This window comes from Epinephelus lanceolatus, chromosome 9 (assembly GCF_041903045.1).
Source record: "Epinephelus lanceolatus isolate andai-2023 chromosome 9, ASM4190304v1, whole genome shotgun sequence".
Lineage (NCBI taxonomy): Eukaryota > Metazoa > Chordata > Actinopteri > Perciformes > Serranidae > Epinephelus > Epinephelus lanceolatus.
In genome coordinates, this window is record NC_135742.1 from 17,674,388 (window position 1) to 17,688,337 (window position 13,950).

The following is a 13,950-nucleotide window of genomic DNA, read 5'->3' on the forward strand; positions in this document are numbered from 1 at the left end:
TCTATTCTAAGTTATCAGGATCTATACTGCAGGATTTATGTTTTCCTTTGTGAACAAAAATGTTTCTGCCCATACAGTAAATGCATTCCTTTCCAAAGAATTTGCTTTTTTGTAGAGTGGCTTATCAGCAAATTCTTCTGTGCAATACCCCTTTCAATCCCCTGTGAGAAAACTTACAGCTTTTGACAGACGCACACACGCAGACGACTGCAGGCAGAGAGAAGGAGGAGTGGGGGGAAGATGTGATGGTGAGATCTCTCCCCAGCTTTCCCTTCTGTTTGCTTACATGAGGTCACCCGACAGTCAGGCTCAACAATTAATATGTGCATATGTACCGATAATTACATCATCCCAGAGAAATAATAACTGCGACACACAATCTCTGTTGCAAATGAAATGAATTTTATTTTGACAATGTATGATTGGCCTTATTTAACTCTATAAAAACAGATCAATACTTACTGCATTAGCACAAAACAATGGTTATTTACAACTGGTGACAAGCAGATGTAATGATGACAATGTTTCACAATTTAACAGACATAAATCTCCTCTTACATAATATTAATGTGCATACTCAGTGGACAGTTCAGTGATGTTGATTCCCTCCATCTCCATCATCTCTATGCCTGCTGGGCTGCAGCTTTGCCTGCTAAGCGCTCCAGTTTCTCCTGCTCGGCCTTCTCCCTCATCTCCTTCTCTCTCTGGATCAGCTGCCTTTTCTCAGACTCCCAGGCCTGCACCCGCCTCTCATACTGCTCCAAGTCGGGTTTCTCCACGGTGGCCAAGTTCTCCTGGGCCAGAGCCGTTACTAAAGCCTGGAAGGAGGCAGAGTCGACTTTACCCTGAGACTCCAGCTGACTGCTGAGTTCCTGTAGAGGCAGGGAAACCAAAAAGGAAGTTCAAGCACCCAACATTGACCTCATCACATCATTTAAATGACTTGAGTGAAACCCTCCAAACCAGTGGGCTCTATTCATTTCAAAGGTTGGCTGGTTATCTGGAGTCACAGGCAGTAAAATACATTAAGGTCTGGATTTCTGATTCAGAAAGCTCCTGACTAAGCCTCAAAACTTTTAGTAAGGAGTCCTAGCTTAGGAGTGATTTAGGAAAATTCTCAGAGCAACTCTGAGCGAGGAAGGGACAAAAACTTTTTTGTGAAGAGGTGTGGTTGACCCCATTGCTAGGTGTGATGATTGCTTTTAACAGATGGGATTGGTTCTGACGGACACACCCTTTAGTGAGCCTACAAGGGGTGGACACCCAGTGGAAATGAAATGAACTGCTGACTGTGAAAGTGTTGTCATTGTTAGTGTGATCACTCTGTAAAAAGTGAAAGTAAAAAGAAACTCAAGATGGCACTTTAAATATGGAGCCACAGTAGAAGTGTGGTAAAAAAAATTGTTGATCAGATCAGATAGCCACCAATGAAACCATCTTTCAGTTAAATCATTAAATGGCCATTAATAAAAACATTTCCCTCTGCATTTGACAACAGAGCAAAGCCAGATTAAACTGACAAAACAGAATCAATGGAAAGGTGGCATCCTGCTTGCTTAATCACTGTGATACTATTATTATCATGGAGGTGGCCCAACCAGCAGACAGCATCGCTCATTGACACGAACACTGCTCTAGGCCAGTCTCATCTTAAGAATAGGAAGAATGGGTAACAATGACGCACTTTGCCCATCTTTAAGATCACTGACTCAAAAACTTTGTCTAATACTGCCGATTGTGTCTCATATGTGTCTCTTAGTATTCGATTAAGTGTTTAAAAATAAATTAAAAACCCTCAGTATGCGGCCCACTCAGAGCCATGACCGGAAACACTGTTCATCATGTTTACTGGTTCACCCTAACAAGGAAGAATTAAGGAAATTCAGTTGGTACAAATAAAAGCACACCTGCTGCACACAAAAAACACCCACCTTGAATCTGCTGACATACTGAGGCAGCTTTGCCTGCTCGGCCTGATCATCTTCATCTACAGCTTCCTCTTTCTTGTCTTCTTCGCCTGCTGACTCCTCTCCTGAGGAGTCGCTGTCTGAGGTCGAAGACAGCTCCTGTAGCAACTCATTCATGTGGTCCAGCTGCAGAATAACAATAGTGAATGTTAAGGATGCAGTACTGAAACCTGAAAAGTCTTTATCTGATTTATACTGAATTACCTGATTAAAAGTTACATATTTTTAACTTTAAAAGACGAGTCCTTTTCTTTCTTTTTTTTACATAATAGAACAGGCATGTAATGATGAAAAAGGCCGGACACCTCACCTCTTAATCTTAGCAAGAGGTAAGATTAACTGTCACCTGAGGCGGTGTAATATTTCCCTTCTGTCCTACAGTGTTATCTGCTCTGTCTGCGTTATGGCTGTGCCGCTGTCTGACACAAGCCGTTTAGTTGCTGTTGTGTTGATTCTCACAGACATCCTCTGTGCTCCAGGCTCTTCAAAATCTCATTAGACATGGACAAAGCTGGACTATTGAACTGGACAGCACTGGGGGGGATTAGAGGCACTACACCCGACTGTGCATTCGTGCATACATGTAAAAATAACAACAATATGACAGCGTGTGTGTTTCATCTCAGCAGATGAAGACTGTCTGTGTCATGAGCCCCACCTGGAAAGTAACAACAGTCTCTACTGTGTCTGTGTGTGTGTCAACACAGACTCCTGTTTGAAAGAAAGGTGAATCAAGAACAGTCTTAAAACTTTGGGAAAATATGTTTGTTTGACGTTGAAACCCACAGTGGGTGGAGAAGATTAATAACAAAGACTGAAAAATGGATGGATGGACAGGCCTGTACAGCGATACCACTATACAATGTTACACACATATTTCCAGGCAGTTGCCAATAAGCACGCTGCTAGGTCTTGCTACTGTTGCAGACTGTATGTGTTCTGTGCTGCTGTCCCTTTTCCCTCCATTGTAGATCTGCCCAGGTGTGCTGCATTGCTTAACGAGGTGCACTGCACCTGGCGTGGAGGAGGTGCTTAGGAGCTCATGTACCAGCAGCAGAGGAGAGAGGCCTCTGGTGTGGGGACTGCTGGTCCTGCTGCCTCCCAGCCTGGGATTTTTGTTGTCTTGTTTTATTTGTTAATAAATCCCATGGATCTGAGTGTTTTAAAGATGTCTTAGGTAGTTATTTTGGGTCAGTAAATATTCAGTATTTTATGCACCTTAAACCTGCGAAAGCCTTGTTTAACCTGCTAAACAACAGCTTTTCAGCTGCATTTTCCTGTTTCTCTCCTGACTCCGTGATTTGTTTCCCAAAAAGGAGGCGCAGCCTTAGCTATGAAGCAAAGTCGGTCTGGTCTGCGTGTATCACGTGATACTAGTGACATTTTAACGGTTAGGCAATGCAGCAATAGATTTTAAATCAGCAATGCAAGGACCGTATTTTGCCTAATGTTAGACATGTTTTGGGATTTTTACGAACATACTTTAAACAATAGCAATGTATGTTTACATTTTTTCCTTACCAGATGATTTTTTGGGTATTATGACTACACACACAAAATAAAATACGAATGAATTTGATGTCCTTACTGTGTCTTTGGACAGCTTGACGTCACCAGAGGCAGCAGCCACTCTCTCCATGACAGCCAGCGCTCGGTCCAGATACCCATGACCCCAGAAGAGAGGCATCCCTTTGAACACAGTGTGTATGCCCTTCAACATCTCCATCTTGCCTGGATGAAGAAGGAGGAGTTGAAAAATGAGACAAACAGCATAAAAAACATAACACAGTGGGGGAGGAAGCTAAAATACACACCCAGCAGAGCATTGCCAAGCAGCTGAGCGCTGAGGCCAATAGTGTTGTCTTGTGTCAGTCCACAGATGAGCAGTGATGCTCCCAACGCCCGCTCCTCTGACACCTGAACACAGAGAGAAGTGTATGCATCTTATCTGGAGCATATTTGTCAGTCCTGCTGCAACATATATGTGTTGATGTACTGTATTTCCAAGCATAACAATATTCTGGTATCATCTGTTTTCATGGCACCTCCCATGTTGCTGCTGTTTCACTCACAGTGAGTTGTGGTCTGGTTGCTAGGTAACTGCCCAGGGCGTACAGAGACAGGATTTGTGTGGAGGGAAGGTTGAAGGCCTCCTGAAGCATCACCTCTTCGACCACAGAGCACGCGCCTGTATAATTACAACAAAAACATAACATCAGCTCCTCATTTACAGTTCTGTTCTATTATTTCTATAATGTACATTATCATTTATATCCTTTAATTGTTTTTTTATAAGGCTACGATGAATACTTTTATAGATAAGTGCTGTGTAAACTGTTATTGTTACACTACTTAAATTAAGTGTTAGCCGATAAAACAGGGATTTCCTTTCAGTTATCATAAAATTAAATGACTCAGCAGGGTGGGAGCATTAAGGAGATTAAGTTTTACAATCAAAAGCATTTAACAGAATACAGTGAGGCTGCAGAACAGACACCTCTCCTGTGTGCCAAGCATATGGGGGAACTACGGTGGCCAATGTGAGAATGAGAATGGCGCAATTTAGAGCCAGTGTATGACTTGTCTGTTCTGGGCTATAGTAGAGACTCAGAGGAAATGTTAGATATAAACGGCCCATTCTAAGGTAACAAAATCACAAGGGGTGTTTGATTCAGGTGATTATAAACTAATGAAAACATAGCTATGAATATTATATTCCATTTCTGCCAGTAGATGCCCCAAAATCCTACACACTGGACGTTCAAGTTGCTGCTCTTGCAGATCCCTTCAGTCACCTTTACTGAAATTAAAAAAGCCACGTCTCCACTGAAATTTAGCCCAATTATTAAACAAAAATTAAAAGAAAATGCTAATTAATGCATCATTTACTACTGTTAGATGTGAATATTCATCAACATACAGTTGGTGGCACTAATTCTCCAGTTAGGTGTCATTAAACCACTTCAGTAAAGAAGAGCGCCAGTCAAAACACAAACAAACAAAAATTACTTGTGGTAAATGTGATGGAAACATGGCATATATGTTTGTTTCATGTATTAATTCGAGAAATGTCACAGTCTCCTCATCACACTGGTCCAGACCACAGACTGTATATAAAGATGGACAATGTGTATCCACTTCCTCCCTCTATACAAAAATGAAGCCAAAATATCCTGGAGACAGGCGCTGCTATCTTGCGCTGGGGAAGTCATTTGGAGCTGGAGTCTGCACATCAGTGGGAAGTGGAGCTGTAGTATCGAATTCCCGTCCATAAACCCAGCGACTGACACACACACAGCTGCCATTCATGATGTCACAGTCCCTTTTTGTAGCATTAAATGGCTAGTTAAAACCAAGCTTTTTGGCAAAACAAACTCTTGAACATACAACAGCTTGATAACAGCTACGTAAAATTACAGAAACAATCTTTGGGGAAAAATTCAGTTGACGTGTATTTTGATCTTTTAGTTCGGCCCACGTTCCATCTGCTAACATGGAGGGGGTGGGGTTCATGGCCTATACTGCAGCAAGTCGCCAGGGGGCTAGCAAGATGCTGTGGTTTCCACCTCTATTTTTTTACATCTTTATGTACAGTCATACATACTTTTCCATTCACGTTTTTTTATGCACAAAATGAAAATTCGTATAATAGCAGGTGGATGGAAACGTACTTACTGACATCAGTGTGCCTCATTGATGTGTTTAATAGCTTTTTGGACAATAATGGAGCTTTATAAGACCGAGGAATAAGATACACCAGGTTTTAGTTACTCAGGCAGAACTTGTCAATGGGATCTTGGGACAGGCAGTGAAATTTAGCAGTAGCTATAAATGCTGTGAAACAATGTCTTGGATAATTTTACTACTATTCTTTGTGTAAACTGTATTTGTCATAAACATAAACATTAAATGTAATGGTTTTGCCTTTGCCTGAGACTGCTTTTTTTTTTTTTAACCTTTATTTAACCAGTTAAAAAACAACTTCAGTGGTGACCTGGCCAAGAAGACAGCAAGTTACGTCAAGTACATGTCATTTACATACATACAATAAAATACTAAACACTACATAATAAATAGTACGGAGTGATAAACTACTGTCCACTCATCAAACGATGTTGAGTGTATAGAAATAATGTACAATACATACATAAAAAGGCATCAAGACATGCCAAGATTGTTATAAATTGTAGCAAGACCAGTTTAAAAAATGGTTAGAGAGACGAGGGAGTCTACTCTGCGTCTAGCCTGCAGGTCATTCCAAGACCAAGTGCCATAATAAAAAGGACTCCTTTTTCCACCTTCAATCTGACAGGTGGCGCCTTCAAGTGTAGACAATAACATAAGTAGAAAATATAAAATACTGCCAGATTCATTCTTAAAAGTAATGAAAAAACAACATTGGATTTGAGTTGAAAGACTGAAGTCATACAGCATAAACACTAAAGTTCAACATGCAACTGAAAACACTGTAATATTATCAATGTGCCTTCACTTTGTGCCAAAAATGATGTATTGTTTACTGTCTACTGTTATTACAGAAAAAATAACAGGCTTCCCCTTCACCTCTGTCTTTTACAAACAAGGAAAGAAATGTTTGAAATCTGATTTTAGTGGTTTGACAGACAGTCTGTTTTAACTCCAGTCAACAAGAATGTGTCTGCAGCGGTTTCACTTTATGTCAGTCTGTCTGACCCTTATTTTCCCCAAATATTTCATTAAAAACATGCTTTAAAAAGGCCTTACTTTTTAAGTCTCCATCCTTAATGTAAGAATCTATGAGCAGGTTGAAGGTGAAGTCATCAGGAAATATCCCATACTGGACCTGCACACACACACACACACACACATAAACAAACACAATTCTTTTGCATTATTTATGCGTGAACATTCACCGTTTACCCCTCATGATTTGGTAAAGAGGTTCCACAGTATATCACACAATAACACAACTGCTGGTTCCTAATGCATCACTGACACTGAAACCTCTTATCTCACAGTTACATGACACCAATCAAAACAACATCAGAGGTGGCCATACTGACTGAGCATGCTCCGCTTTACCTCACTGTAAACACATAATTGGCTGGTGCGCATCTCTGCTTTTGGAATAATTCAGTGATTCCCAGATACTACGACTCGCTCAGGAGCAGTACGCACGCTGGGCTGAAAATGTCAAACATGTTTCATGTTATTTGCGCTGCTCAGATTAGTTTGAAAATGCATCTGGGAGGTTAAAATTGGATCACACTGCCAGATAACTGCAGCTGTCGGCCCTGATCAGGAGCCTCTTATCAGATTTCCTCTCTGATTATAAAGATGGGTTTCCTTTATATTGACCAAAGAGTCCTCTGTGTTCGGTTTATGGTTTTAAAGAAGCATTTCACTGCTAGAAAGATGGTCTTTCTATAAAACTGGGCTATCTATGTATCAGAAAGACACAAATAGTTTTGAAATTGGTGCTACGTGATCAGAGAAGAATGCGGGAAAGGACTGTGTTATTTGCTGCTGCTCAAGAGGTAGAAAACCTACAACTACCAGAATGCACTGCACCAAATCAGACCAATAAATGCTCCCACTGGTGGGTGACATAACGCAAGCTTGGCTGTTTCTTTTGATATGTTTTTTTTTTAGGGTTTTTTTGCCTTTAATTGATAGGACAGTATTGGTGTAGCAGGGGGACAACATGCAGCAAAGGGCTACAGGTCGGAGTCCAACCCCCAGCTGCTGCAACAAGGACAAAGCCTTTGTACATGGGGCCCCTACTCTACCAAGTGAGCTACTAGGCAGCCCGAGCTTGGCCGTTTTGACACAGGAAACAATATGGCAGCTGGCTGGATACAAACTTACAGTTAAACAGTAAGCCAAAACATGTTTCTCTACTTCTATACTCTTTATGCCCGTAGCGGCAGGCATACGGAAATGTGGAAGTACAATCTGTAGTAGCAACAGCCCAATTTGAGTTGAGACATGAGCAGGGAGATCTGGGCGCTGGCAAGATGACACAAAGCTGGTTAAAAATCCCTTTACGTACCCCTTTAAGAAGGGGAGATTATTATATGTTGTGTACCTTGTTTTTAAGTGTGTGCAGGGCCTTCTCTCTGGCCCCATATTTTAGACACTGCCTGACCCAACTGTGAATGGTCCAGTCTCTCAGGTACCAGCAGTTTGGACTGTGACGAAATCTGGAGAGATAAAAAAAAAAAAGAAAAGAAAAAAAAACATGTTTTTTTTCTTATACATCTATCACAGCTCTACTTTATTAATGTGCAAGATAAGATGACAGGAAGAGAAGAAGTGATATGCAACCACATTTGACTGTCACAAGAAACTATTTCAGTAGTTGAACCAACAGAAGAGCAAACAGCCAATCTGACAGCTTCATCCTAAAAACTCAGCACTAACAATCAACACAAACACGTCTCAAAAATAGTTTAATGTATTAATAAGGATAATTATTGTTTACAAACTCCCCAAAGTGAAAGGGCAGATATCCAATTTTCAACCAATTATGAAAATGAATGCACCGTGAACGACAGTGCAATTGTGAAATATACTAAATCTTGTAATCACAAGAATGGGTGCAGATTCCAGAGGAAGGAGTAAACAGGAAAGGTCTGGAGTTGCCCCGAACAAAGAAAAGCATGTGACCCAACATAAACCAAAACAGACAAACTAAACAGACAATTCATTCCAAGAAAAGCACACACAACTCGGTGCCACAAAAACCAAGGAAGCAGCAGAGGTCTGACACAGACGTGAAGATGCAGATACTGATTCAGAAGGAGTAAAAAAGGATCCATCTTACTTGTAAAGGTAGTACTCTGCCTGATCGACTTCCTCTCGAGATGAAATGTTGTCAACAAACTGAAACAGAAAAAATAAACAGTTGTTGCAAACTTCTGCCATCAAATTAAAATGTATTTGTTAATTTATCAGCAACAGTTTTACCACAAACAAATAAAATACAAGCGATTTAAATGTAGAGCTTACCCGTGACACAGTCAGAGAGCTAACTGGGAAATTCCTTTCATATGTCAGGTCCATATTGGTGGCCAGTACAGCTGTAAGTTAAGAAAACCAAAACCAAAACAAGACTATAATACAATTTATAATGTCATGAACAAACTTTTCAGAATTTCTATTACAATACAACATGCCAATACGATACACTGCTTGAGACATAACAGCACCAAATAAAAAGGTATTTGATTATGTCATCACATTTTTTATCATCAATTGTGATCCATTTAAAACTTTTCAAAACTTACTCAAAATAGTTAATCTCAAAACTTTAGTATTATTATTTTTCTTTTCACTTATGCCATGACACTCTGAGCGTAATTCTATCCACACTATTGAACAGTTACCGCTCCGAGCACCATGAGGCTGCAGCATTACAGTGCCACCCTGTGCTCATCAAGTGCACACAGAGTAACATTTGGTGCTGGACTGCTGCATTCAGCTTTTTCATGCAACGTAAGTATGTCATCATTCTTTTGACGTTAGATTATCTGCAACCAATACCCCTGGATGTGGATATATGTCAGCTACATGTCACATTTCATCTCATATGTAACCAGTGATCATAGTAGGGCTAGATATCAATGATGGTGCTTTTACAATATTTGAGTTTCAGCGTCAAAACCCAGACCGTACTTTTGATATCTTAGGTTGAGGAACATAATACATATTACAAAACAAGTATGACTTCGGTGTTTAACAAAAATTAAACACAATATACACTGCACTATATGAACATTTTATCAAAGGAGGAAATAGCATTTGACTAGGCGTTCAATGCCAACTTTGAGAACTTTTGATGAATTTCAGGTTGTACCTAAAGGTCTGATATCCAGCAGGAAGGCCAACGGGATTTTATCTGACCCTTCTCATGTACTGAACTCTGAGTATGTGCTCATGAATTCTGGAAGACCCCTTATGGAAGCCCAATCATTATAAATAGGGATGCAGGACATCGGATTTTTTAAGGATATGCGATATGCTGATAGGTAACACCTCAATTGACCGATGACCGATAACGATATCGATATATCCACTTTTTTCTACTAAATTTTAGTGATCATCAAGTCTCTTCTATCGTGGAATTAACATAATAATATGCATGCATATTCTTATAGTAATGGCCCACCAGCAGATGGAGACATGAACTACAATACCTTTCAGTATATATATTATTCATTCATTCATTGTGCAAATTAAGAAAAGCATGTTGGCCGATTCTGATATTTCATTTTAAAGCCAATATCGTCTTATGACAATGACGTGCCGACATCATCGTGCATCCCTGGTTATAAACATCCATTTTACCCTCTGTCAGTTAAACTGATTATAATCAATGGACAACTCCTGGAAGATAGGCAGAAGGGTAGGGAGGCACTCTGCATTTTTCACTGATCGTGTGTTTGCTTATAAGCATGTCAAGTGAGACATATTTTTTGCTTGTGCGTAATTAATGTATTAAGGTGTGTAGGCTGTTTTCACTTCAGTTTTAAACAGAGTGAATGGCTTTGTGACTAACTGGCTGGATGTTTGATCTCAGGCTAGCATCTGCACGTTTTCTTATTTGATGTACGTCATTTTAAATTTTTGGTTTTGATGCAGCAATTTCCCTAAACCCGAGATAATATTCTCCCGTGGGAGACAATAAAATAACTTTAACCTTATATCTCCCAACTAAGGGGCTGCATCTTTACCAATTTATACTTTACAGCTTACAGCATCACAGTAGCACTGAAATGTGTCCTCTTTTTGCCTGCAAGCAAAGCATAACCTGTGCTTTGTCCACCCATTCTCTATCTAAACTGCTTATCAAGTGCAGGAGATCATTCCTATCTGGAAAGGTCACCAGTCTGGGTCTATAACTCAAAGACTGACTGTAAATACAGTCACATATAGACAGACATTCACACTACTGTATTAACTGTAGTGTGAGCATATTAGCATTATAAGCTGAATCTCTTACCCAGGTTGTGAGGATCTTTCTCTCTCGCCTCCCACACTTTGGTGTCTGTGTAAGCTGCTGAGAGCAACCATCTTCTGGCTGCAAAGGCAAACAGTCATCTAGGTCACGTAAATACAAGCACCACATGTATATAAGCTGGTAAACATTACTTTAAGGAATCATAGAGACAGCAAACAGCAGAGTGTTAAAACCTGAGTTTTGAAAGTAACGTTAGCCGGTTAATGTAGCCACATTTAGCTAACAACATGAACTGCGGACATTTAGCTCTTAAACACCCAAATAACGACAATGAAGGACAAAGAAATTAAAGTTATGCAAAGAAATGCATCCGTTTCAAACTATGACTTAATCGTGACTTGATTCAAGATGTATTTACCTAACAGAGACGGAGATAAACATTTAACTTTGACAGCTGAAGTCACACATCGCTTCCACACGGAGGCTGCCATCTTTGGACGATACCATTTTCTGTACAGGACAGGGGGGGGGGGGGTTAATACGTCACTTAAAGTGACATAAACGGGTTATACCAAAAGTGAGACCTAGTCATAGACTGTAAAAATAATCTAGCAAACATAACGAAAATCTTATAAATTAGTCCTTTGAACAGAAAAAGTATTTAGGCAAACATTCACGGTGAATAACGCTGTAATACGCAAAAAGAGCCCGAATCAACTTTTTTTCCCCCAATCTTTATTTACAACAAAACCTCCAACCATTTAGTCTATTAAAGCCCAGTCACTTTTTAATTTTTTTTTTTTTTATTTTTTAATTAGTTTGATTTTTAAATTATTTTTTAAAGATGAAATTAAACCAAAATTATGATAAAATAAAATATAATAAAATAAAATATATCTTTGGAGTTCCTCGAGCAACACACAGAAATAATGTGTGGAGCCTATCCATTTAGATTTATTGATGTGAAATTTATCTTCAGTTATAAGCAATTTATATAGAAAATGTTCACTTCTGACTAACAAACTACAACATCAAAAATAAAAAAATACCCCCCCCCCCCCCCAAAAGAAAAATACAGAATAAATAAATAATAAAACTTATGCTGTGATGGGAGTGTGCTTTGAGAAAAATATAGGAGAAATCTCTTGAATACAAAAATCTTTTTATTTACAAAGGGAGCAGGACACTTGAAAACGCAGTACTGATAATGTGACAACAGAGGGCGCTGTTTACATAAAGAAGAGGCAGACCAGATAAACACACTGATGTAGAAGTGCAGCAGCTTTACTTTGCCATATGGCACTGAAATTAAAGCCACAAAAAGTGCCAGTGTTTGTTACTCAGCATCATGGGTGACAGCTTCTTGCAGCTTGTCTAGACATTAGATTTGTCAGGTCATGTTTAAAAGATTGCAGACAATCCCTGACACATCCTCAAAAATAAAGCAAAAGGGATGCTGGGACCCTTACATGGGAGCTAATCTGTTTAACTTTTGCAGAATTTACTTTAAACGTGTATTTGTCTGTGCAGTGCAGGGCCGTTGACCTGTTGTCCCCTCACCTCTCTGTCAGTGCTTTTGTTTTTTAAGAGGACGGCCCTTAACTATAATTACAGTAAACCTTCTTGGCTGCGAGTCAAAGGAGGTTACAGGTTGAGACCAGGGTGGGACAGTTTTGTTAAACAAAACGTGGAAGAATTTTAGCACCATCTCGTTTTCTCATTCGCCAGCAAAACAGGAAGCTCTTACCGAGCCGCACTGGGGAGTACTGTCAGGAAATAAACATTTCTACACGCACAAGTGGGGATACAGCCATCTTTTCAGGAATATACTCTGACTATTCTCTATTCTGTTCTATTGTTTTGATTTGTTGGTGCTGTGCTCTGTCCTCTTCTTGGTGTTTTTGGAGCCGATACTTAGTGTGCAATTAATTTCTACAAAAGTCCCACCTGAAACTTCCTCCCACTGTATTCTTCTCATGTGAAAAGTGTTTGCAGACTGGGCCTGGTGATGCAGAAGTCAGAAGTATTTGTTTTCAGTATCAAAGTTACGTGTATCTTCTGTCTGCTTCCTTTTTATTTCATAGCATCAAATACAGCACATTAGTGTCTGAATAGTTAAGTGAGCCTGTCCCTGCTGACTCTGGGCGAAAGGCGGGGTACACCCTGGACAGGTCGCCAGACTATCACAGGCTTGACACATAGAGACAGACAACCATTCACACTCACATTCACACCTACGGCCAATTTAGAGTCACCAATTAACCTGCATGTCTTTGGACTGTGGGAGGAAGCCGGAGTACCCAGAGAAAACCCACACTGACATGGGGAGAACATGCAAACTCCACACAAAAGGGCTCCCCCACCCCGTTGTTCAAACCAGGAACTTTCTTGCTGTGAGGCGACAATGCTAACCACTGTACCACCATGCCGCCAAGTTAAAAACAAGCATTAGGCTATAGAAATCATGTGTAAGAGGATGGAATAAATTCCCGCAGAGCCAAAAAGGTATATAAAAGTTAAGATATAGATAACAAAGCAAAATCACAGTATTTTTTACTCGAGGACCTTTATAAGGACAACATAATTTTAACCGAATGAGAAAAAGAGTTCTATAAATGAACTTAAGATTAGTGTGTGGTTGAGTAGAGGTGAGCATTAAGTGTTCAAGTTAGTAGTATAGAAAACATATTTGTGTATTATGTTTTTCTGCCTTCCCCCAATTAATCATGTCATAACCCCTTAAAGTTATCTTGTGTCCCTTTGGAGTGGGTGACCCCAAGGTTGGGAATCGCTGGACTACACTACCCAACTGTTTAGTTAATAAAAATTAAATCTAACCAGCACAGTCACCAGAAGAAACTGTTTGCATTGAGCATTTCTGCAAACCAAGCATATGTTACATTTGTAGGTTTCATACATATCATATCAGCATTTCTAATGTGATGTAGTTTATGAGCTGACTGTGATCTGGAGGTGGAGGGGGTGGTGGATGGCATGTCACCAAGGCAAGACGTCTGCCAAGCTGCAGACTGCTGCTCAAGA

At 39.9% G+C, this 13,950-nt stretch overlaps 1 protein-coding gene across 1 annotated transcript; it reads right to left on the reverse strand.

Annotated features, from left to right (window-relative positions):
- Window positions 1–381: 381 nt before the first annotated feature.
- mrps27 (mitochondrial ribosomal protein S27) lies at window positions 382–11,414 on the reverse strand. The gene is made up of 11 exons (XM_033618737.1): window positions 11,327–11,414; window positions 10,951–11,028; window positions 8,958–9,028; window positions 8,773–8,831; window positions 8,035–8,149; window positions 6,711–6,789; window positions 4,040–4,155; window positions 3,782–3,884; window positions 3,556–3,698; window positions 1,932–2,093; window positions 382–872 (listed from the first exon to the last, which is right to left on the reverse strand). The coding sequence occupies exons 1-11, from the start codon at window positions 11,397–11,399 to the stop codon at window positions 624–626; spliced, it is 1,248 nt and encodes a 415-aa protein (XP_033474628.1). The 5' UTR covers window positions 11,400–11,414; the 3' UTR covers window positions 382–623.
- Window positions 11,415–13,950: the final 2,536 nt, after the last annotated feature.

Bases quoted from the DNA above. Each gene is read 5' to 3' on its own strand.
- mrps27 (XM_033618737.1), bottom strand. From the start codon at position 11,399: ATGGCAGCCTCCGTGTGGAAGCGATGTGTGACTTCAGCTGTCAAAGTT. The intron at 6,790-8,034 runs GTACACAACATA...GTGTGTGTGCAG, and splicing joins TGCACACACTTAAAAACAAG to GTCCAGTATGGGATATTTCC. The intron at 3,699-3,781 runs GTGTGTATTTTA...TTCTTCATCCAG, and splicing joins GCTTGGCAATGCTCTGCTGG to GCAAGATGGAGATGTTGAAG.